At 34.4% G+C, this 25,016-nt stretch overlaps 1 protein-coding gene across 2 annotated transcripts in view; it reads left to right on the forward strand.

Annotated features, from left to right (window-relative positions):
- Vps50 (VPS50 subunit of EARP/GARPII complex) overlaps positions 1–25,016 on the forward strand; it is a 120,253-nt gene that overhangs the window by 82,511 nt on the left and 12,726 nt on the right. The window contains exons 21-23 of one of the 2 annotated variants that reach the window (XM_015506724.2): positions 4,440–4,561; positions 13,192–13,272; positions 24,630–24,778. In XM_015506724.2, coding sequence (XP_015362210.1) covers positions 4,440–4,561; positions 13,192–13,272; positions 24,630–24,778 — 352 coding nt within the window. The remainder of the gene's footprint in view (positions 1–4,439; positions 4,562–13,191; positions 13,273–24,629; positions 24,779–25,016) is intronic. The other variant, XM_015506726.2, reaches the window with a different exon arrangement.

Here is a 25,016-nt window from a genome sequence, read left to right on the forward strand (position 1 = left end):
GCTGAGAAATGAACCCAGTGCCTTACACATGCTAGGCAAGTGCTGTACCACTGTACTATGACCCCAGCCCCATAATTTTCTTAAGATAATAGTTGTAACTGCAGTTGCTTAGCTATGTATCTGTCATATGCTGTCTAAATGTTTCACACGTATTTTCTCATGAATTCTTCACAACATCCTTTTTACACAACAAATAACAGAAGTTCAGAGATAGAATTTGACTTTATGACACATCTGGTAAGTGGGAAAGCATAGGCTCGCTCATCCTAGAGCTAGTAAGTGCTTAACTTTCATGCTTCACTCTCAGTGGAGGAAATCATGAATATTAAATCTCATTCCTGAACAAAGCTAATTATTCATGGATCAGAAAGGATATCACACAGGCTGGTTGGAGGAAGGAAGGACCTCTTGCAGTGGATAATCTGGGAAGAGATATCTGTCCTGGTTATCTGGGCTGGATGAGGTAACTCTCTTCAGTGAGCATCAGAACTACATCCTAAACTGCTGGATGCATATTTTAAACCAGGCAGGCTCACTTCAGCACTGTATATTTATATTTTTATCAAGGTAGTTTATCTCACAATAATAAGTCTACTAAGGAAGAACTTGTAAAGAAAAGCAAGAGACACTTGTCTCACTGCTTCCTGGAAACAGTGTGGAGGTTATTTTTGGGATCTGTTTGTCTTCCAGTTATTTCCCAGGAAAGGATGGTGAGAGGTAAATGTTTTGAATTCATATCAGTCTGAAAAACATCTTCATTCTGCTCTTTGGTTTGAATGACAGTTTATCTGTGGAAATTATTTTCTTTAGAACTTTGAAACTTCTAAGTATTCTAGTTGTTATATTATAGTTGAATTTCTTTCTACTCCCCCTGCCCCCGGCCCCATCTCTTTCTCTCTGAAAGCTTTTATTATTTTCTTTCCCCCTTGACATTCTCAAATTCTATGTTGATATGCTGGGTGTGAGTTCTTTTTTAATAAGTATGTTCAGTAGTTTGTGGACTCTCAGTCTCAGGGCTCCTATGTTCCTTATGACTGATACTAGTATTTCTTTGATAATTGCCACCTATTTTATTTGTTCTCATTCTCTCTCACTGTCTCTCCTTTATTCAAGTGTTTAGTCTCTTAAATTGGTCCTTTTTGTCTTATTTTCTCTGATATTTTCTGTATTCTTGTTTTTTCTTGACCCTTTTTGGAAACTTCTTTGTGACCCTTTTATTTAATTTTTTATTTTAAAAATGATATTTTTAATCTTTAAGAGCCATATTCTTTTTTTAAATATTCTAGTGGTATAGGGTATTATATAATTATCGCGTCTCTCTTCTTTAGCTTGAATTATTTTGCTTTCTCTGTGATCAGCTTCTCTTTTTACTCTCATGCTCCAGGTTTTCTTATGCACTTGACTATTTTTTTTAAAATTTTTTATGTATATTTAAGATAAAGGCCTACATAGCTGTTGTAGGTCTCTTCTTCTGTGTAATTAGATCTGTGTCTGAGCTGGCTCTTTCTCCTCAATAGGAATTCTGATTGGGTAGGTTTGGTGTCATAGGACAAGACTGGGGTACTTACTGGCAGTCTTTACTTTATGGTGAAAGAACCCCAAAATCCCAGAATGAGTTAGACTTTAGTCTCTGTTGCCAGTATCCAATCTAAAAGCCTAAGCTTTTGTAATTTATTATGAAATTTTAAAGTTTGTTTATTTATTTTTTTTGTGTGCGTGAGGTTAGTTTGCTTTATATACTTTTTGAGAGAGGAGCCCTAAAGTCTTTTCTTCTCATTTTTTGTTTTTTGGTGGGGGTTGGGGGTAGCAGGGATTAAACTCAGGGGCACTCAACTACTGAGCCACATCCCTAGCCCTATTTTGTATCTTATTTAGAGACAGGATCTCACTGAGTTGCTGAGTTGCTTAGCGCCTCACTTTTGCTGAGACTGGCTTTGAACTCGTGATCCTCTTGCCTTGGCCTCCTGAGCTGCTGGGATTACAGGCATGTGCCACCATACCGGCTTGTTTTTGTTTTTGTCTGTGGGTAAATTGTAGCAGCCTATGCCTCTATCTGCTAGAGGGGGGCTAGGGCTGGGGCAATATAGACTGATGCTGTCAGTCCTACATGGGACCTGCCATTTCATCCTTTTCAGCCCCATTTTTTACTCTTACTATATCAACTTGATTCTAAGCAGTCACTCCTCTATGAGTAGCTTCCACGTCCTCTATGTCCTTGTTATGGTTAAATAGCTTCTTTATATTTTCCGTCAACCTGTTCCTATCCATGGTCAGCCATCTAAAACAGGGTTTAACAAACTAGCATGTAGGCCAGAGTCGGGCTGGCTGCCTTTTCTGGTAAACAGAGTTTTATTAGGATACAGTCATGCTCATGTCTTTACTCCCTTTCTGTGGCTGCTTGTCCTACAGTGGCAGGGCTAAGTAATCAAAGCAGAGAGCAGCAGAGCCACAGAGACTGTGTGGTATGCAGAGCCAGAAATATCTGTTTGGTTTTATACAGAAAGGATTTGCCAACCCCTGTTCTAGAAATGTTTTTAGATTTCTCCTTTTTTTCTGTCCTTGCCTTTTCATCCCCTTCTCAGATCTGAGCTCAATTCATTTTAAAATCCTCTAATTGAGTAAGATCTGAGAAGAACTGCTCTCTGCCTGTTTACTCCCTTGGCCTGAATAGACAATCTTCATTCTCATGCACTTTAATACACTGGCAGCCTCCTCCTTGATCATCACCTTCCAGGCATAGCCTTGTAAGGTATGAGAGCAGCAGGGACTTTGTGTCCTTGTACCTTAACACAAAGCCAGATATGTAGAAAGTCTTCAAAAAGTGTTTGTTGAATGAATAAATATTATTTTTAAATTTTATTTTCACAGGGAATCTTTTTTTTTATTTTGAATGTACATTTAAAATAACCTTTACCAAAAAAGTTAAATAGCCTTTACTTATTCATAATTCATTTTCATATCTTTTCTCAAGATTAAGTATCTGAGCAATGATTTATCTTACTAGAAATGAAGAGGAATTGTGTATTCTGGATATATATCAGCTCAGTTATTTGCATTCTACTTTGTCTATTTTTCTTGTACTGTTTAAAATATTTTTCTGTTTTTTTCTTCACAATGTTACATTGTTAAATGTGTTAACTAGTTGTAGTGTAGGTAACTATGTTTGTATTTGAGGAAATAATAGCATAATTATCCAGAATGTTCTAGGAGCATATCTTTCAAATATTTTAAAATGTTGATTATTTTTAAAATTTCAGAACACACAAACTAATTGGGAAAGATGACTCTAAAACAAAAGATTTATAAATAGGAATAAGACTGGAATATGAGTTGAAAGATCTTACTTTATTTTGATATGTACTTGTATTTGAGTTTCTCTTTATAACCATCTGTTACTTAGGATTGTCTGTCACATAAATTAAGACACATGTACTGAGGTAAAGAAATGGTTTTGATAGTAAATTTTTCATTTCTTCTACTGCAGTTAATGTATTTTCTTCTGAATTATGCTATCTTCAATAGTGCCAATTTAAAATTTATAACTACAAGTTATATGAAGTTGAGCTAGCACCTGAATTATTTGGAAATTAAGTAAATGGCCTGTTTAAAATTTAATTGTTTTAGAAGAAGGTATAGAGTATTTTTAATAGATAGATTTCTTTCCCTATATTATGGAAGGGAACAAAATAAAATAGAATTAAGGACTTGTAGTTGTTCTTTGGTTCAGCCCATCTATCATGTACCCTTAAAATACAGTAGCAAGTTTATAAATATAGATATTTGGTTTAAATTTTTTTTCTTGTGACTATCTGATTATATGTTTAGAGAAAGAATAGAATATTGGCATCTCCCAAAGGAAGGAATGAGGAGCATATATTCTTGATACTTTGTGGATATAAAGAAATGTTCTTTGTCTCTGACACAAGATTTCAGCAGGACTAGAGTTGAAAAGAAGGGAGAGTGGCTGTGTCCTCTTTTCTCTTGCCGTTTTACATCTGTTGTGTGTGTGTAAGATTATGAAAGCTCTTTTTCTTATGTATGTTGTATTTTACTTTATTACACTTAAACATTTCTAGAATTTCCTAGAAAAGAGGAACTATGTTGTTTGTAGAGCATCTTTTGAGGTAGAGTATGGGAGTTCTATAAAAAATTGACAAAATTTGTAAAATATAATAATGGGTAGGTATCATTCATCAGTGCTGTCCAGTAGAACTTTCCAGTATGTTGGGACTGTTTATAATTTCTGCTGGTAATATAGTAGCCACCAGCCACATGTGACCACTGAATACTTGAAACAAGGCTCATGTGACCAAGGAGGCAGTATTTCATTTTATTTAAATATTTGAGGATAATACTTTATTCTTTTTTATCATTATATTAGAATTATAAAATATCAGGTATTTTATTTCATTTAATTTTGGACTTTTTTTTCATTTCAGGGAAATATATGCAGATGATGAACATTCTTAAGCCTATTGCCTTTGATGTTATCCATTTCATGTCTCAGCTATTTGATTATTACTTATATGCAATATATACCTTTTTTGGCCGGAATGATTCAGTAAGTCAACCTTTGGAGAGAAAATGCTTATTTTAAAATTTATTTATTTTTTAAATAAAAAATGTTTATTCTTATATAACATGACATTCTTAGATAACATTATTTTGAAGATTATGTTGGTTTCAAATTATTAATATCAGCTTTCTGTCTGCCTGTTTCCTTATTTAAATATTAATTTTAAGCTTTGATATGATAACCATATTGTATGCTATTCAAATTTTTGGCAGAAAAAATATAATATCTGTTTCTAATCTGGACATATTTCTCAATGAAACATGTTCAGGTTACTTTGTATATATTTACTACATATTCAATGAGACTTTTTAAATGTTGACTAACAACTTTAGCAGTTGGATAGGTAAACTTTTCTAATACATTTTAAAGGTAATAACAAGTATTTATTAAAATAATTGAAGTTTTGTTTAATTGAACCATCTGACTGCTAGAGGTAATGTTTCTTACATCTCCTTTTTGGGTTCCCAAAACTATTATTATTTTTCTACTCCTAGTGGAGTATTATTTTTCTACTCTTAAATGAGAATACCATGATATTTGAACAAATCTCATGCTTGGAAATTATTATGTGGTTGCATAGATGTTTGACAGTTTTCCGTTTAAGAACATCCCACTGGGTCATAGGGATATACCATAATAGCAACTTTTCTAATATCATGTTTCCTTTTCAAAAACATGTAAGTTTTAATGTATAATTAACATTCATCATATTAATATTCATATCCAATGATCACAAGTGTATCAAAGAGATGATCTTTTTATATAGGATTTGAATTTCCTATGTTCCTAATTTTGACAATTGTTCTTTAGAAAGAATGCTAATATAATGAGAGATAAAGTGTTGCTGCAGAATTTATGTTACTTAAAAATGAGTACTAATTATCACTGAATTTGGAAACTCACTAAATAAATGTTAACAGAGGAAGACATTATAGGGTTTTAGCTAAGTATCAGAAACTTTCAGTCTTCTACAGAGTCTTTACTCTGTCTTCCGAATTATTCCTCCAGACTAGTGCTGTCCTAGAGATTTTGCAGTAATTGGGAATGTTCTGTGTTTGCATTGCCCAGTGTGGTAGCTGCCTATGGCGTTTGAGTACTCAAAGTGTCACTGATGTGACTGAGGATCTGAATTCTTAATTGTATCTAATTTTAGTTAATTTATTTTTAGATAATAGCCACATGTGACTGTTGACTACCATATTGTACAGAACAGTTTGGGACAATATTATTGATAAAATGTGCTACAATAGCATCATTTAAAATCTCTTGGCAATCTAATTGGTGTGGGACATGACTTTCCACCTGATTTTGTACTGGAGTGAATTTGTTTGCAGTGGGGCTCATTAGAACCTGAGAAGGTTGGTGGAGTGTTGTTAGGTGCTTAATGGAAAATATGTTGAATGCATTTTCAGTTATATAAGACTCAACACAAAGTAATTACATTGAAACAGATAACCGTTAGGAGATTTTAACAGTGGTATCTGCCCTTAGGTTATATTACGAATAGTTTGCTTTATGTGAGCCAATATAAAATATCTGTATGAGTAAGTATGCATGAGTAAATATAGCATTTTCTGTTCCTCTTTCTTTCACTTATTTATTTATTTATTGTACTTGGGACTGAACTCAGGAGTGTTCTACCACTGAGCTACCTTCCCAGCCCTTATTTTTTTATTTTGTGACAGGGTCTTACTAAGTTGCTGAGGCTAGCCTCGAAATTACAGTCCTTCTGCCCTAGCCTCCTGGAATAGCGGGGTTACAGGTGTGCACTACTGTACCTGGTTTACTTGTACTTTTTAAGAACGGCCTTTTCCATTTTAGATTACATTTATTAATACTAACTTTTAGCTACAAAGTAAATATTGAAAATATGAACATTTTCAAACAGAATAGCTTAAAATTTGAACCTACTATTTTTGATTTTGCAAAATTAAAAAAAAATACTCAAGGAATGACTGAATCTTTATGAAAGGGGTTTTTCTGAACAAATTTATAAAAATAAATAGTCCATTTCCCTCCTCTGCCTGTATTTTGCTTTATTAGTTTTTGTTGGTTTGTTTTATTTTGTTTTCTTTGTCAGATTATATTCTTCTTAACTATTTTAAATCACTTTTGGAGGAAGACAATCTCTAAATGAAAAACACAAGTTAGCACATGTATGCATACAATGTTGAAGAATAGTTTTGATTTCTTAAGAGAATAAGCTTTTCAAGCCCATTCCTAGAAATTCCCATATTTATAAAAACAACTACATACTCCAGATTGCCTCCAAATAACATTCACTAAATTGCTTTATTAACTGTTAAGTTTTCATTGGTAGGAAAGGAGTGAAAGAATCAGATGGTAGGTGGAATAGAAAGAACAAGTATGTACTTGCACTTGCTTCTCTCCCAGAAGAAAGGGACTACTGTGAGTGAATTTAGTTGGATGCTCCTTGAGGAATTATAAGCATGTTTTCCTGGGTGTTCTGGTTTTTAGAAAATCATTGGCGGTAGGTGGGGGGCACTGCATGCATTAATCCAGAGATTTCCTCCTGTTGACACTAATTCTTCCAGAAGCTCTGGCTCCTCACTGAACTACACCATGCTTTATTTTATATCTAATCCATTAAATTCTGTTGTAATAATGTCACTCTTAGTATTTCTTCATCTTGCCTTGCCTCAGGCTTTCCATTCTTCTCTTGAGTTACGTTTTCCTTGGTCTTAACTGTGCTCTTATGAAGACCAGTCATTTTGTAGCTTACCTTCACACACTACTAAGCACAAAGTGGAAAATAGGTGCCCAGGGCTCAGTGTACTAATGATTTGCTTTTCAAGTAGGTGTTAGGAGGGTTCTTGACAACAGTTTGTAAGCCTGAATAAATTTAATTACCTTTTATTAATAAAACTGTTTCCCTGTAGAGTAGTCTGTGATTGACTATTTAAACTTCAAGGAAGTTATTTCACTTCCAGGTATGAGAGACTGAGACCTTACTGGATGATATTTTCTATAGAAAATAACTATAAAAACCTGGATGTTATTCAAAAGCCAACTGTTTGAGCATTCTGGAGAGTAAGCAAAAGAAGCAAATAGACTGGTGGGGAGTTCATGTTAATGTAAAGGGAGGAGAAAGGGGAGCTATATGAATAAACCCCATGCCTATGGCTTTTACCCAGGGCTTAGTGAAGTCCATGTGGCACATAAGTGGAGATAAGCCTGAGAAACCCTGCATCTTCACTGCACTTGGTGACTAGAAAAGTAGATCCAGGAAACCAGGGATACTGTTAAGAGTGGAGGAAACTGAGAAGGGAAGTAGCTATAGAAGAGATGATTACATTCACCTTACTTATATTTGACTAATCCATGAACCATTGTTTTTGTAGCACAGAGTAACTACAACCTACTCAAAGAAAAAGATCTGAATAGATGGGCTGGAGTTGTAGCTCAGTGGTGGAATGCTGGCCTAGCACATGTAAGGCAGTGGGTTCGAACCTCAGCACTACATAAAAAAATAAATAAAACATACTGTGTCCATCTACAACTAAAAATATATTTTTAAAAATGATCTGAACAGAAACAAAGCTGCTGCGTAAGACAGTTTATAGTTAAGCCCAGCCAAGAAAATCACATACTGAAAATAAAGGAAATATTAATTATGGGAGAAGAAAAAACAAAGTCTAGAATATTCAGATGCATAAATCAAAAAAGTGGAGCAGATAGTTAAGTAAAATCTAACTAAATAAAAAAAATCTAATCTGATGCCAAGATATTAGAATTAAGAAAGGCTTAATCTCAATGAAGTACGACTTTGACTGTCTTTAATGAAGTAAAAAAGAACATGTTTTAAATGCATGAGCAAGTCAGCAGAGAATTAAGTTCTAATAGTGACAGTAATAAAAAAAAATAAAAGTGACATCTTAGAGCTGAAAATACAATTTCAAAAAAATGGAAAAAAAATGATGAATGTACTTAATAACTAAATAGACATGAAAGAAGGCATGTGAACTTGAAGAGAAGTCAATAGATATTATTCCAAGTAAGAATATAAAGAATTATTGGGAAGTAGAAATCTACATATAATGGTAGATACAGATCCAACTAATGATTTCATCTCATGTTAATAGACCAGACATTTAATCTGTCTGATTGGACAGATTAAAAACAAAGCCCTCACTTAAAAATAATAACATACCTTAAATGTTAAAATGAAAAAAAAAGCCCACATAGGTTAAAAACAAATGGATAGAAAAAGATATGCCATATAAATATCAAGCATAAAAAAGCTTTAGTGAATATATTAATCTCAGGTAAACTAGATCTGCAGATAAAATGTATTATCAGAGTAATAATGATATAAGCATCAATTCAAGAAAAATATGATGATATAAATGTGAAGCACCTGATAACAGCTTCAAAATAGATAAAACAATAATTGATAGAATTAAAGGGAAAATAAAATTCAACCATAGCTGGAGACTTTAAGAGCAAACAATAACTAATATAGTAAAATAGACAAAATCAGCAAATACTTAGATTTGAACAGTATCATCAACCATAATGACTTAATTGATACATGTGGGACAACATATCAAACTGACAGAAAAATGACAGGATAAATATTCTTTTCCAGTGCCTATGAAAGTAGATTTTTAAAAAGTAGATAAAAGTATCTACTTTTATCAAGGTAGATCATATTCTGGGCCATAGACATATCCTAATATTTTTTTTAAATTGAAACAATGCACAGCATGTTATTCAATGACAATGAGTTAAGTTAGAAATCCATAACAATAAGATAACTAGGGCTGGAGATGTAGCTCAGAGGTACAGTGCTTGCCTATGTGCACAAGGCCTTGGGCAATCCCAAGCATATCGCATCTCTCTCTCTCTCTCTCTCTCTCTCTCTTTCTTTCACACACACACACACACACACACACACACACTTCTAAATATTTCAAAATTAAACAGCACACTTTCAAATAATTGGGGCAAAGAAGAATCACATGAGAAAATGTTTTGAGCCAAATAATAATGAAAACACAACATAGGTGGGATGCACCTATGTGCAGAGGAAAAGTATGTAGTTTTTAAAATGCTGATACCAGAAAAACATCTCAAGTTAATGTTCACAATTTCCACCTTAGGAAGCTAGAAAAAGAAGTACAAATTAAACCCAAAAAGAGCAGGAAGAAGAGAGAAATAGTAAAGGTAAAAGAAGAAATTGAAAACAAAAGCAATAGGGGAAAAAAACCAAAAATTGGTTCTTATAAGATATGAATAAAATTGATAAAATGCTAATTATACTGATAAGGAAAAATTAACAGATAAGGGAAATTGTCAGTAGCAAAAATGAAATGGAGAGCATCACTACAGATGCTTAAACGGACTATAGGAAATATTTTGAACAATATTATGCCAATAAATTTTCCAAACTAGATGAAATGAATTAATTCCTTGGCAAACTTGAATTATAAAAATTGACCTAACAAGTAGAAAACTTGAGCAGTTCTTTTTCATTTAGATAAATTTAAATTTATAAATAAAAAGCTTCAAAAAGTATTAACACTACATAATATGCCAAAGAATAGAGGAAAAGGGGTTTGACGATTTGTTTTGTGACACCAGTATTACCTTCATTCCTAAAACAGATGATGACACCACAGAGATACTGGATAACAGTCCAGTATCTCTTATGTACATACACTTTAAGAAATCCTTAAGGTTTTAGAAAATTGATTCATGATCAAGTGGTATTTATCTTGAGACTACAGAATTGATTTAACAGCCTAAAATCCTATCCCAGAATCAGTGTATCTCACCAATTAATATTCTTTAAAAGAAAAACTCGTGACTTTAAATATTTTTAAAAGCATTTGACAATTTTGTGATTTAAAAACTCAGGAAACTAGTTAGAGCAGAGAATTTCCTTAACCAAATTATGGGCCTCCATAAAACAGTTAATGTGATATTCAGTCTCAATGTTTTCACTGTTTATAAAACTCAAATAAGATCCAAAACCGTGAAACTTAAAAATTCCCACTAACAAATGAAAAGGTGATCAAAATATTGATCATCAGGAAGATCCATGTTAAAACTAAAATGATATCCCACCTCACATAAAATGTTGGTAAAGAGGTAAAACTGTTGGATTTCGCATACATTGCAAAAGTGTAAAATGGTTTGGCTGCTTTGGAAAACTGGCAGTTTCTTATAAACACACACTTATTCTATGATCCAACAGTTACATTCCAAAGAGAAATAAAGACATATGTCCACAAAAGTAAAAAAAAAAACAAAAAAAAACTAAAACTAAAAAACAACATAGGAAAAAAATCTCTGGCAATTTAGTTGGGCATATGCTGCTTTAAAAAGACATGAATCATAAAGGGAAGTATTGATAAAGGACTTCATGAGTAGCAACTTTTGCTTTTTGAAAGACAGAAATACAAAAAGGCAAGTCAGACTAGGAGAAAATCTTGCAAACCATATTGAGAACAGGCATGTTTCCACAATGTATAAACAGCTTTTGGGACTCCATAAGAAAATAAGGAATCCAGTATAAAAATGGGCAAAAAAAATTGATCAAATATATCACAAAAGAAGACATGTGAAAAGGTGTTCTACATCACTGGTCATCAGAAATGCAGTGCTACTGCATATCTACTGGAATGGCTAATTGAAAGAACATCACAGATTGTTAAAATTGTGCATGTTTTAGTCTGCTGAGGCTGCCATAGCAAAATAATCATAGACTGAGCAACATTAAAAACAAATTTATTTCTCACAGTTCTGGAGGCTGAAGAAACAAGATCACAGTACCAGCCAATTTAGTTCCCAAGGACTCTCTTCCTAGCTTATAGAGAGCTGCTTTCTCATCGTGTTATAATTTGGCCTTTCCTCTGCTCATTTGGTGGGGAGAGTAAGCTCTCAGTTGACTCTTCTTTATAAGACACTAATCCCATTGTACCAGGGTTTCACCCTCCTGAACTCATCTAACCCTGATTATCTCCAAATAGCATCACATTATGAGCCATAGCTTTACCATGAATTTGGGAAGTACAAACATTAAGTTCATGACATGGAGCAACTAAAATTCATATACATTGCTTGTGGAAATGAAAAAGTTCTGGTTACTTTAGAAAACAGTATGGCAATATCTGATAAAGTTAAAAATATTAACCAGAAATTACACTTATGAGTATTTACCCAAAAGAACTAAAAATAATATATGTCCAGGTAAAGACTGACACCTCAGTGCAAATTCACTGAGGCATTATACAAATAGGCCAAACTGGAACCCAAATGTTTAGAGACTGGTGAATAAGCAAACAGATTTGCTGTCTATCTATATTATTAAGTATTAAACAAGTGCAAAATACTAACGGAACGGACTCATAGCACAATTGAATCCTAAAAGCATGCTGATAAAAGAAGCTAAACTAAAGATAGCACACTATGATTCCATTTATTTGAGATTTTAGAAAAGGCTAAAATTTTAGTGACAGAAAGCTGATCAAAGGTTAAGGATGTGGGGAGAAAATAAGTGCAGACAGCATGAGCACATTCTCAAAAGAGGAGAGAATTCTATATTTCGATTGTGAGCTGGTTGCAAGACTGTAACAACTACCAAAATTTGTCAAACTGTATACTTAAAACCAATTAATTTATATATAAAAATACCTTAATGAAAAGGGAAGAAAAATGAATTAATGAGGTGTATAAAACCTAGAAAAAATAAAATTATTAAAATTAGCAATTAGTTCCTGTTTTACTATATAGTGTCATCACATTAGCTATTTTAGCTTGGGACTTTTTGACATGTGTAAATTTCTCGTTCTTGGATTGGAGAAGAAGAGTATTAATAAGTGTGTATGCATGCTCGTGGGTATGGGTATATATTCACAGTTATACATGTATCTATGAATATACTAATGGAAATATATATTTTATAGCTTACTATTAATAATTATTGTTTCTAATTTATTGGCTCAGAGAACATTTTAACTTTTTTTCCAAATATCTAGGTGTCTATGATTATCTCTCAAATTTATTTTCATCATTTGAATTATCACACCAAGAACTGACTCACTGGCTTTTCATGTCTTAAGTATCAAGTCACTCTTCTCATTTATTCTCTTGTGTCAATGTTTTTGTGAGTGCTTTGGCTTTGTGATAATGAGTAGAATTCTATGCTGTGAAATGTTTACTAAGCCTAAGAAAATTTGATTAATTTTTGAATGAGGATTTAGGCTGTCTTTAATTTGTATAAGAAAAATAAATTAGTAACATTCTGCATTTTCCTTTTAGATAAATATACAGCAGCAAACCTTAACTACAATAGAGGATGCTCTCTTTAAGTATCTAAAACCTTAAGCTTTGTAACTAAAGCTAATAACTTGTGGGAAAGAAATTCTCCTGCTAATTCATAAGATTGCTCATGAGTAAATTGTGCTTTGATTCCCTTAAGGGCTAAGGTTTGACTTCTTTCCTTGATGTGCTAGAATTTTTTAATGCCTTTTGGAAACCCTCTGAAGGCTAACTAATTGGAAACTCATCAAATACTTTGGTTAATTTTAAGATGCATCATTTGCAAAATCATCTCTAGAGTGATATAACTATGCCTTTTTTTTTTTAAGTTGGAATCAACAGGACTTGGTCTTAGTAGTAGTAGATTAAGAACAACTCTCAACAGAATCCAAGAAAGCCTTATTGATTTGGTAAGTAACTAGAATTAATTCCTTTGTTATATAGAGTAGAAGTCAATCATCTAATCAACTATATATAAATGTGTGTTTTTATGTATTATGAAGTACCTGAACTCTTTAGTATTATGCTAAATGCATATAGAAAGTAAAACAGAGATTGCTTATAGTCTGGCATATGTTTGTGGTTGGGGCACTGGTACATGCTGAGAAGCTTTGTTTTAGACAGAGTCTTAGATCACTGTATAAATAGTTTTTTAATTCAGGAAGAAAGTTTGGTTTTAGTTTTCTATGTAGTAGGAGCCCAGTTCTTGACAATTGAATCCTAAAATTGCATCCATGATGAAATGCATGCTTCAAGAAGATGGGTTAGATGGCAACACAAAGGGGACCCTCTGTAGTTTTTAAGCTAACACAACATTTAAAATTTTTTTTAAAAATCTGAGTAATATTCAATAAAAGAGAATAAAATCATGGCATTTGCAGGTACATGGATGGAGTTAGAGAAGATAATGCTAAGTTAGCCAATCCTCAAAAAGCAAATGCCAAATTTTTTTTTTATATAAGGAGGCTGATTCATAGTGGGATAGGGAGAGGGAGCATGGGAGGAATAGAGGAACTCTAGATAGGGCAGAGGGGTTGGAGGGGAAGGTGGGGACATGGGGTTATAAATGATGGTGGAATGTGATGATCATTATTATCCTAAGTACATGTATAAAGACACGAATTGGTGTGAATATACTTTGTATAAAATCAGAGATATGAAAAATTGTGCTCTATATATGTAATAAGAATTGTAATGTGTCTGCTGTCATATGTAAGTTAAAAAAAAAATCTTTTTCTTGTGGTTGGTCACCATGGTCAGAAATTTATGTGTTTCAGGATGTTTCTCTGTGTCTACATTAACCCCAGGCTTCTCTGAATTTTTCTTCATTCTTTCAACCAACCCCAAACAAGCAATCATTTTCTTTTTCTTAAATTCTATATTATGTGCATACTTCTATTATTGGAAGTTTTTTATAAATCAAATGTAATAATTCTTATAAGAAATATTTATTGAAATAATTATTATATGCCAGGCATAGTTATGATGCTAAGAAAGCATCAGTGCATAGAGATAATTCCTATCTTCTTTAGAACTTGTATTTTATTGGAGCAGAGACAAAAAACTATATATAATATAGTGAAACAGGCTGATAACTGCTAAGATGAAAATGAAGCAGAGTGTTGGGTGGTGATCTTTAGCAGAGATGTGGAAAATGTGAGAAGTGTGTTTTGATACCTTAGGTGAACAGAGTGAAACAGAAGAAAATAAGCAGTGAACTTCTCCTTGATCATTTGGAGATGTTTTGACCCAGTAAATCCTGTACTTCTTTTCTTTTCTCTTCCTTCCTTCCTTCCCTCCTTCCTTCCTTCCTTCCGTCCTTCCTTCCTTCCTTCCTTCCTTCTGCCCCTTCCCCTCCCCCTCCCCTTCTCCCTCCTCCTCCTCCTCCTCCTTCTTCTTTTTTTTTAAATGCAGTTGCCCCTCAATATCTGGGACATTGGTTCCAGGAGGCACTGCAAATAGCACAGTCCAGATGTGCAAGTCCCTTGTATAAATGGCATCATATTTGCATATGACCTACTTTAATCATCTCTAGATTACTTAAAATGCCTAATACCATCGAAATGCTATGTAAATAGTTATACTATATTATTTAGGTAATAACAAGGAAAAATCCTATTCATATTCAGTACTGATACTTCTTTAAAAAAAAAATAGTTTTGATCTACAGTTGGTTGAATCCACAGATGTGGAACCCATGAATGTGGAGGCTGAGTTTAAGTCATGGTACTTACCTTGGCATACAGCATTTCTTCAGTATATGTTCATGGAGTAGACGAATAAACTCAGATCCCTAGGTTTCATATTTCCTAACTTAATTTGGCTTTTCCCCCTGGCTTTGCTATCTATTTAATCTTAAATCTTCATTCAAATCAAGGATCCTTGTTTGACCAGACAAGCCCCCTCCCTTTATTAACCCATCCTACCCCCATCCTGCAAAAGCCTTCGTTTTATGAACTCTGTTGGCTTTCAAATATGTTGGAACTTTTCTGTGTTTCATTTTGGATTCTCTTTGTTTGATTCTTAGCATGACCTTAGTCATCCAGTCTTATTCTACAGATCTTAGTCCACAGCCTAAGTTTTTCTTGTTTTCTCGAGAAACAAGCTGAGGGAGTTATGGGTATAGCTCAACAGTAGAGCACCTGCCCACCATGTGTGAGGTCCAGGGTTCAGTCCCCAGCACTGGAATTTTTTAAAAAAGGGAAAGAATGCCAAGATGGGCTGAAATTCACCATTGGAGTCTGGCAGTTTCTCTGTCATCTCTGTAGTTAATAGATTATGATTATCAACCATAGTTTCAGATTTGTTTGTAATTTCCCGCATAGATATACAATGAAATGGCCTGACCAAGTAAGTAAGCAGTGGTACTAAACTAGCTCTTCTTTGAGATGAGCTGCCTAATAATAAAGTATCTATGGTATCTGCCTAACTTCTGTGATCTTTGGATAAGTTTTTTCCTGAACTTGTCTAATTGTCAAATTTAGAGATGTGTATTTAAAAGCTAACTGTGCTTTCCCTTGCCCAATAAATAAGTAAATTTGCCTGTTTTTACTTTTTCCTTGGTCACATTATCTTCTTAGCATATCCTTTCTTAAAGTCTTTATTATTACCATGTCTGGAATCAAAAGATCGCCTGTTGAATGAGAAGACCATGTAAGCAGGTGTTCCTCCTTCAGTTTGTAAAGATCACTGCCCTTTGAAAGGGTCTCTGCAGTGTCCTGATCCCTCTGAAGTATAATACAGTACAATACAAGTTTTCCTGAAAATTTTCATTAGTTTTCCATTTTTTTTCCTGTTAGTTTCTGTCTTTTCATACTGAAAAGCATTGGTTTATTATTTTAGAAAATCTATTTATCATTTATTAGACTTTGTTCTCAGGTTTTTTTAAGTTGACATATTTTCTCACTTCATTAATTTACATATAAAATGACAGAGAACATTAATTGGTTTCTTGATGTTCAGTATATTCTTTGTGTAGTAAAATAGTTTATAGCCTAATTAACCTGGATTCAGCTAGATGGAAGTAATATTTTATTTTTATTTTTCTCTTACCTGTCAGTTGAAATCTTAATAAATAATTTTTTCATAATGTAATTTTTCTCCATAATATCTTCTAAATTTTTGCTTTTCTCTAAACTGTTAAAGGCAAATTGAATCATCATGATTTTAAAAATGACACCTAAAATAATTTATTATTTAAATTCCATGTAAAATAATAAAATTTGTTTGACACATCAAAGAAAAGTCTAAGAAAAGAAGTTTGATAGAAGAAAAGTAGGAAAGGAAGCTGATGTTGGTGATAATGGTACCAGAAATGAGGGAATTTTTAATCTTCTATTTGGTGATGCTAACTAAATTGTTTGCTTTAAGACCTGTGACAGCTTTGAATTTTAATAATAAAAATGTATATTAAATTTTTTCAGAAAAGTCTGTAAGTATGAATTCTCTTTGTAGTCATAAATGAATGGCAGGAAAGGCTAAAAAACCAAAATGTGACTTTCATTGTGAAAATAAAGATTAAGATTTTATTTCTGAGTCTTCGAGGACTTTATACCAGTCTAATATGTAAAGTCTTCCTTTACATATTAGACTGGTATAAACTGAAACAATAATCCAGTTTAGGAGCTTTTTTTAAAGTGCACAATAAGCACATGCCATTTATTTATGTCAGTCTGACATTTTTGTGACTCTCTTGCTCTCTTCAAGCATATTACTTGAAATGTAAACACAGACCTTTAACCTTTAAGCAGATGATTACCATAATTTTTATGCCTAAAATGCCACTGACAACTGGGAACAAAGGAAGCCATTTAATCAAAACCTTTGTGATTAGGTGGGAGCAATCTCAGTCATTTCTGAATGTTTGCAAAAAAGCTGTTCAAGCAGAAGGGGAATTCAACATGCTTATGTTGAAGGTGCTAGATAGATAAGTGGAAGTACTTAGATAAAAGTAGTTAGATAGAAGTATAGAAGTAGTTAGATATATGCTTTTGGCCCCTTCTGTCATGGTGGAGTTGATCTGCATTTCCCTCAGGGTACAGTAGCCCTTCTCCATTATGGCTATCACTGCCTAGCAACACTTCCTTTGCTGTATCCCAAATTACATATATAGTTAGTAACTAAATTCAAAGAAACTTTCAGTTTTATAAATATGTTGTATGTATAGTGATGTCTAATCATAAAAGAATGAAATTCAAAAGTAATTCTGCAGTTAAAAATTTATGGTGTTTGTGATGATCCTTGAGCTATTAATAGACTTAGAGCTTATACAGAATTGTCAGGAAGATCATGTCAGATCTAGTGTAATTATAAAATATTTCAAAAGCGAGAGTGTTGAGTGCTTAGAAGATTTTGTTATGCTATTGGAGTATAATACTTAAGCTTGTTATGGCATAGCTAAATCTGCCTTCTGGAACTATTTTCTGTTAATATTATTTCCTCATTGTGTCACTTTGGCTCCCCTAATCATCTTGCCCAAGTGAAATATCTCAATCTCCAGCTTCTTTTTTGGTTTTTAATGTTTCAAGGTTTCAGATCTTCTCATTGTTCTTTGATTTGTCCTTCAATAGACATTTACAACTCTGAGCTGAGAAGAAAATACTGAGTGCTTTAAGAGGTGCTGGAGATTCATAAAAGGGGAAGGAGTCACGTGAGAGGGTGAAAGATGGGACACATAGGCGAATAGTCTCTTTATTCATTCAACAAATACATACTGTGTGCTTAGGTACTCAGTGGTAGGCTGATGATCCATTTAGTAGAGGAAGCAGATAAGGAATAACTGAATATCTAATTTAATGTCAGATTGTGTCGGGAGCTATGAAAAACTAGGTAAGAAGGATGGGAAGAAAAGAGAAAAGTTACAGTTTTATTTGGGCAGAAGAAGACAACTCTAAGAAGATAACATTGAAGCAGATCCTTGAAGAACATTGGGAAGTTAGACACCCAGATAAGACCCCACTTGTTCAACAGGAGTTAAAGATTTAATCACAGGGGTAAGATGGAAACCAGACAAAACTCTTGACCCATGTGGAACTTATTTTCTAGTAGGGAGAGCATCTTTTGGGAAACAGTTGGAAAAACAGGAAATGCAAAGGCCCTGGAGTGGGAGCATGCTTGGCCTCTTCCAGGAACATCAGAGAAGCCCATGTGATTGGAAAAGAGTAAAAGGCAAGATCATCAGTGATAGATGAGACCAGAGAGATAGCCAGGGACTAGATCATGCATTTTACTCTAAGAAAAACAGGAAGCCTTTGAAGAAATTTAAGCACAAGAGTTGATATGATGTGCCTAATTATTTAAAAGAGAATTATTTGGGCTGCTGTGTATAACAGTTTAGGAGAAAGATGAGGTGGTCTGTCCTAAAGAGTTAGCGGAAAAAGTAGTGAGGGATGGTAGGATTCTGGGTCTGTAGACTCACTGAAATTCATTGATTAGAAGTGGGGTATAAGATTGAAAAGAATCAAGGATGATACTTAACTTGTAGATGTCAGAAATTACCATTACTAGAGGTAGATAAGACTTTTAGGAGGGATGCATTGGAAAAAGATATCAAGAATTCAGTTTCAAATATCAAATGTACTAGAGAGTTTGGGGCCAGGTATGTGAGTTTTGTAGTCATTGGAGGGAGATGGCATAAAACTATGGGACTGAATGAAGTCATCAATGAGAATGTAAATGGAATTCTGAGGACTGAACTGAGGGTACTCCAGTATTTAAAGTTCAGGGAGATTGACAAATGGCCAGTGGAACAGGAGAAAAAAACAGCAAGGTGTGATGTTCTGGAAACTATGTGAAGAAAGTTTTTCAAAATCAGCTGTGTAGGATGCTGCAGATCAGTTTGAGTATTCAGGGTTGACTGTTGGGTTTGAAGAGACTACCAGGGAACCTTGAGGACAGTTTCTTTGAAGAGGGACAGATGAAAACCTGCTTGGAATAGGTTTGAAAGAGAAGAGATGGGGAAGACTGTTATATTATTGTTGTTATTATCTTAGTTAACTGAGCTAATGGAGGGCTTGCTCATTCCAGAAGGCATGCCTAGTTAGGTCTTAAGGTACAAAAATAACAAAAGTTGTCCTCACCCTCCAAAATCTCTCCATGAGGTGGAGAGTCAGCAAACAGTCACTAATGTACCTTTTAAACTCGTGTCTGTCTGGGTGGTGGAAACATGAGTAAGATATTCTTTGGAGACAGAAAGTTATAGAAAGGAGGTGGCTCTTTAAAAATGAGGAGGAAAGAACTAGGCAAATGAGGCAGGGAGAGCTGGTAAGACAGGCGTTTCAGTCAGCCAGGGATGGCAAGTAGCTAGTATGACTAGACCTTAGGGATATGTGGACCACCTCAAAATGAGGCTGGCAAGGTGGCTGTCATCAGTAATACCATGATAATGTGTTCAAACTCTTTTGCTGTAAGGAATGAATTTAGGCTTCCAAATCAGGGAAGTAACAAGACCACATTTCTATTTTATAAATATCTCATCAATATTCTAGAAAAATAAGCCAGTTAACTGTGTGGAGACTAGACTAGAAACAGGAGATGCAAGGACAGCTCTATATTCAGGGGCTTATTGTTACAGTTTTTATTGTTTGTTTTGTTTTCTCCCCAAACTAGTTTTTAAATTTTGCACACAGAACAATTGTACATATTTGCAGGGTACAGTGAGATGTAAATTCAGTGTACATCATGTAGTAATAAAATTAGGGTATTTAGCTTATTCATCACTTCATAACAGTTGTCCTTCCCTGGTAGTGAGAATATCCAACGTCCTTTCTTCTTGCTGTTTTGAAACATTCAGCACAATAGAATTAACCATAGTCACACATTAACCATAGTCTACAGTTGTGCAGTAGAATACCAGAACTTACTCCTGTAAATTTACAACTGTAAATCTGTATATTTGTATCTATTGGCCAATCTGTACCTCTCTATGCCCTTTTCCCTCCTTTCCCCAGTCAATGGCAGCCAGTCTTCTACTCTCTACTTCTTTAAATTACACGTATGATTGAGATCACGTGGTACTTGCCTTTGTGTGCATGTCTTTTTTGACTTAATGTAGTGTTCTCCAGGTTTCTCCAGGTTGTCACAAATGAGAGGATTCATTCTTTATAACTTGAATAGTAAGTATTTCATTGTGTATATGTATCACATTTTCTTTGTTCATCCATTGCCGCAGTCTGGCTGGGCACAATTCAGGAGCCACTTGTCAAAAGAAATGAACTATTTTTAGAACCACACACGCCAAACAAAACAGCTCCTCAGGAAAACCTTCAGAGCCCAACTGCCACCACCGGCTTCCCACAAGCCTCTCCCCCTCCCCCACTCCTCCTGCCCTTGAGGCTAATTGGCTGGGTCTCGTGGGCAGAGCCAAAAAAAGTCCCCCAATGAGCAGCTCCATGGTCTGAAAGGGCAGGGAAACAGCCCAATGAGCATCACCGCAGAGGAGCCAATCAGTTGGCAGCTAGAAGTTTGCTGGGGCTGCTGTGAGCCAATCATCAACTGGCAGCTGGAAGTTTGCTGGGGCCCCTTCGGCTGTGGCTCTCAACATCTCCCCCTCTCTGTTTAAACAACAAGCTTGTGGCTTAGGGACTGTGCCTGCCTTAGGTTGTCCAATAGTACATATGGTCCTTACCCGTTATCGGATGAGCTGACCTCAAGGCGTCAGCCTCCTGTCTTAGGTTGGTACCATTGCAATTGGATCTTACCTGTCACTGACTACCGGTCCAGTATACAGCCACACCTGTGGATAAGTCTTTGTACCAGCGGGGCGGTGAGGTTCTTTGCCTCACCTCTGTTGGCCCCAAAATTTTAGCTGAACGACCATGACAAGCAGAAGGGAGGAAGATACACCAAGCCAATTGACGGCTCCTTTTGGAAAAATATCACCGATGATATCATCAGCAAAAATACCCCAACACTACCACAAGTCGCTGAACCAACAGATAGTTCACAATGCTTACAAGTGAGTTCACAATGCATACAAGTGATACAGAGTCCAGGCAAGTTCTGCAAGCAGTTCAGTGATGGCTATTGCAGAAGCTGTAGATTGGTTTTATCTTTGTCTTCACCGGCACTGGGATGAAGATAGGAATTCTGGCAATAATGGCTAAAGAAAAAATTATATAACATTCCAGAAGGCACTAAAAGAAAACAATTTTCTTTTTCTTTTTCTTTTTTTTTTTTAGAAAACAATTTTCTTAACAATGTACCTTATCTTCAACAGAATTATTAAATATAATGAAAAGGAAAGGTGAAAGTAAACAAACAGATCTGTTAATCTCCTTTTTTGTTCATATATTAAAACAATCCTCAACAATCCATATATAATTAGTTTAGTCCCATAGCTTTACTACTGTGAGTAGTGCTGCATAAACTTGGGGATGTAGATATTTCTTTAATGTACTGATTTCATTTCCTTTGAATATATATCCAATACAGTTTTCCCTAAACCATCTGTTGAAAAGTCTGTCCTTTTTCCATTGTATATTTTTGGCATCTTTGCCTAAATCAATTGTCCATAAGTGTGTGGATTTATTTCTGAATTCTTTATTCTATTGCATTGGTCTCTGTGTCTATTTTTATGCCAGTACTGTTTTTTTTTTTTTTTTGGGCAGGGGGTTGTTGTTCCTGTAGTTTGTAGCATATTTTGAAGTCAGGTAGTGGGATGCATCCAGTTTTATTCTTTTATACCCTATTAACCTATGGGATATAGCAACAGTAGTTCTCAGAAGGAAGTATATAGCAATAAATGCCTATTCAGACATTCTGTTTATTTTATTACAAGTAATAATTACTTATTCATCATTATCTGTTATTTAAATTTATTTATTTGGATTAGTTCAGTTATGACTGTCAAAGGATGGGAGGCCCCAACTAAGTAGTGACATCACAAAGGAACAAGAAAGAGAAGTGTCTGTTTAATTTTTTAGTGATGGAATGTATATGGAAGGTGAGGAGGAGTGGCAGTTATGATTCCAAGGTTTCTCATTTAGACAGTTATTAAAAAGCCCCTAGAATTGAATAGTACAGGCAACCAGTTGGTATCATACACTGTCTAATTTCATGAATTATGTTTTGTTTTCTTTTGCTTGAGTGGATTTGCTCCCTTTCTAACTGAGGCAAATAAATAAAGGGGATGTAACATTGATTAACTTGCACAGTTCTATAATCATCATTCTCCCTAGAGGAAGAACAGTTATTCTCCAGATAAGGTTTTTTTTTTTTTTAAGAGAGAAGTGGGGATTTTTTAATGTTTATTTTTTTGTTTTTGGTAGACACAACATCTTTATTTTATTTTTATGTGGTGCTGAGGATGGAAACCAGCGCCTCCCATGCATGCCAGGCAAGTGCGCTACCGCTTGAGCCACATCCCCAACCCTCCAGATAAGTTTTAAGCGCTAATTAAGTAATGAAAGATTGAGAGAGACTATCTTTAAAAGAAGATAGGAAATTAAAAGGAATTTTTGAAAATAATATCATTTTCTAATTTGAAAGGTTTTGCAATTTGTATTTTACTGAATTTATAAAAATAAATCATAATTCCAGAATCTTACATAATTGCCAACATTTTTATTCACCTGGAAAATGTTGGCTATTTGGGATTATAGCATTTCTTCAAGCAGTAATCTAGATTTACATTTTTGTACGCGTTTAGATTTGTTTACATCCAATTTTTGTGCTAAAATTTCCTTTGAGAGTCTTTTGGCAATTTTTTTACTTATATTTGCATTTAATTGTGCTGTCCATTCATGTTCTTACCTTGAAATTCCCATAACCATTTAATGTTTTCCATACTGAAAATAGTACATGAATTGCAGATAATAATGTTTATCATCTCTTTTGTCTCTGTCATTCTATTATTCAATCAAAAATTTAAAACATTTTACTAAAGGATTGGATAAGGTCAAAAGTTACCTGTATCCAGGTAAACTTCAAAAATAGCACATCTGCTTAGTATTTATTCTATTTTTTTCTTGCACATTTCTCTTCTGGAGTTTCTTTTCAAAACATAATGAATAGAGTTTGTTGCCATGTCATTATTAGGAAAACTAAGATTATAATTTCCATTTCTAATTCAAGCTACTTGTTAATAGAAATGTATTTGGTTATGAAAGTTCTTCGCGACCTCACACCGTAAAGGGACTTTGATATTATAATATCATTAGTATTGCTTCGAGTCATTTGTTTAGACCCATGCTCCCATGAAGTTGTTCTTTTTACAGTGCAGTTGTGATATCATCAGCTTGACTGCCCCCAAAACAACAAGATTCTCTTTCTCTGACATTGAATGAGCAACTTTGGGCATATGATGATGTCAGTATTCTAAACAGCATTCCTTCATAATTAGCTTGCTCACCTGAATGTATGTCTGTGAAACGAACTGGCAGCAGTCCTCTGTCAGCTACTCCAGGTGGCCAGTTTAGTGCCTTCTTAATTAATACCTAAGTCTCAAAACAAGCAACAGGCTGTTTGTTTGTAATACAGGATATTTTTCTGTGAGTTCCAAGAAGGTATATAACTCACATTCAAATTATTCCTTGCCTGACATCAAAATACTGGAAAGATAAATTAGTAATGAAAGGATTGCTAGTGAAAACGGCATCAGATAAAAATAAAACAGATCTACAGTCTAATGAGTTTTCCTGGTCTCAGGTTAGGCTGCCTCTTTCCTGTTAACTGTATGGCTATTTATCTAAACCATTGCCTATCTCCTGGACAGTACTGAGAAGCCCAACACACCCTGCTCTGCACATCTCTTTCCTTCTCAAGAAAAATCTCTTCCCAGACATATACAATGTAGTTTGTCACCTATCTTGTAGTTCTGCCTTTTTTCTGGAGATTATACCAAGGTCACCTTGATGAAGATTTGGGTGTGAAATGGTTAATCAAACCCTACTTTATGATTTTGTCAGCTTGGTTATGAAGGATCAATTTCATTTTCCTCATGTATAAGTTCTTGAGGGGCATCTTAATATTGTTGCTATGAAACTTGATTAATAAAGATCCATTCTGTTGGCAGACTCATGGTCTTGCTTGGAAGATAGCATATAGTGTTGTGTGATCTACAGAATAATTTTCACTTAGTTTAAAATGGAAAGTTCCAATAGTTACAAAACCAAAAAGCAGGGGGAGAAAAAGAGCTAAAACTAAGTGTAATTAATGTATGCCAATGTGTGTTTTAATTGCAATTCTAATTTTGTCAAACCACATAAGTTTGTTATCATTAGATATGCTGTTTCAGGTGTTATGTAAAATATGTGTGTTGTATTTTCAGGAAGTTTCAGCTGATCCTACTGCCACACTCACAGCAGCAGAAGAAAGAAAGGAGAAGGTACCCAGCCCACACCTCAGTCACCTTGTGGTTTTGACATCTGGGGATTCATTGTATGGGTTGGCAGAAAGAGTAGTAGCCACGGAATCCCTGTAAGTTGTTAAAAACAAAAACAAATCAAAACAACAACAGTAGAAAAAAAAAACACAGTTACTTTGTCATTAAGTATGGAAGAAAAGTTAGCAAGGTGAACATGTATAATTAGTTTTCTAGCTGTATATGACTGCGACTTTTAAATATCACTTACCTGGTTCTTAGAAATATATGCTAACATAGAGTACCAATTGATTTTTAAAACTGCATGGTTGGTTATCAGTTATACAAATGAAA

This window comes from Marmota marmota, unplaced genomic scaffold, assembly GCF_001458135.2.
Source record: "Marmota marmota marmota unplaced genomic scaffold, marMar, whole genome shotgun sequence".
Taxonomy (NCBI): domain Eukaryota; kingdom Metazoa; phylum Chordata; class Mammalia; order Rodentia; family Sciuridae; genus Marmota; species Marmota marmota.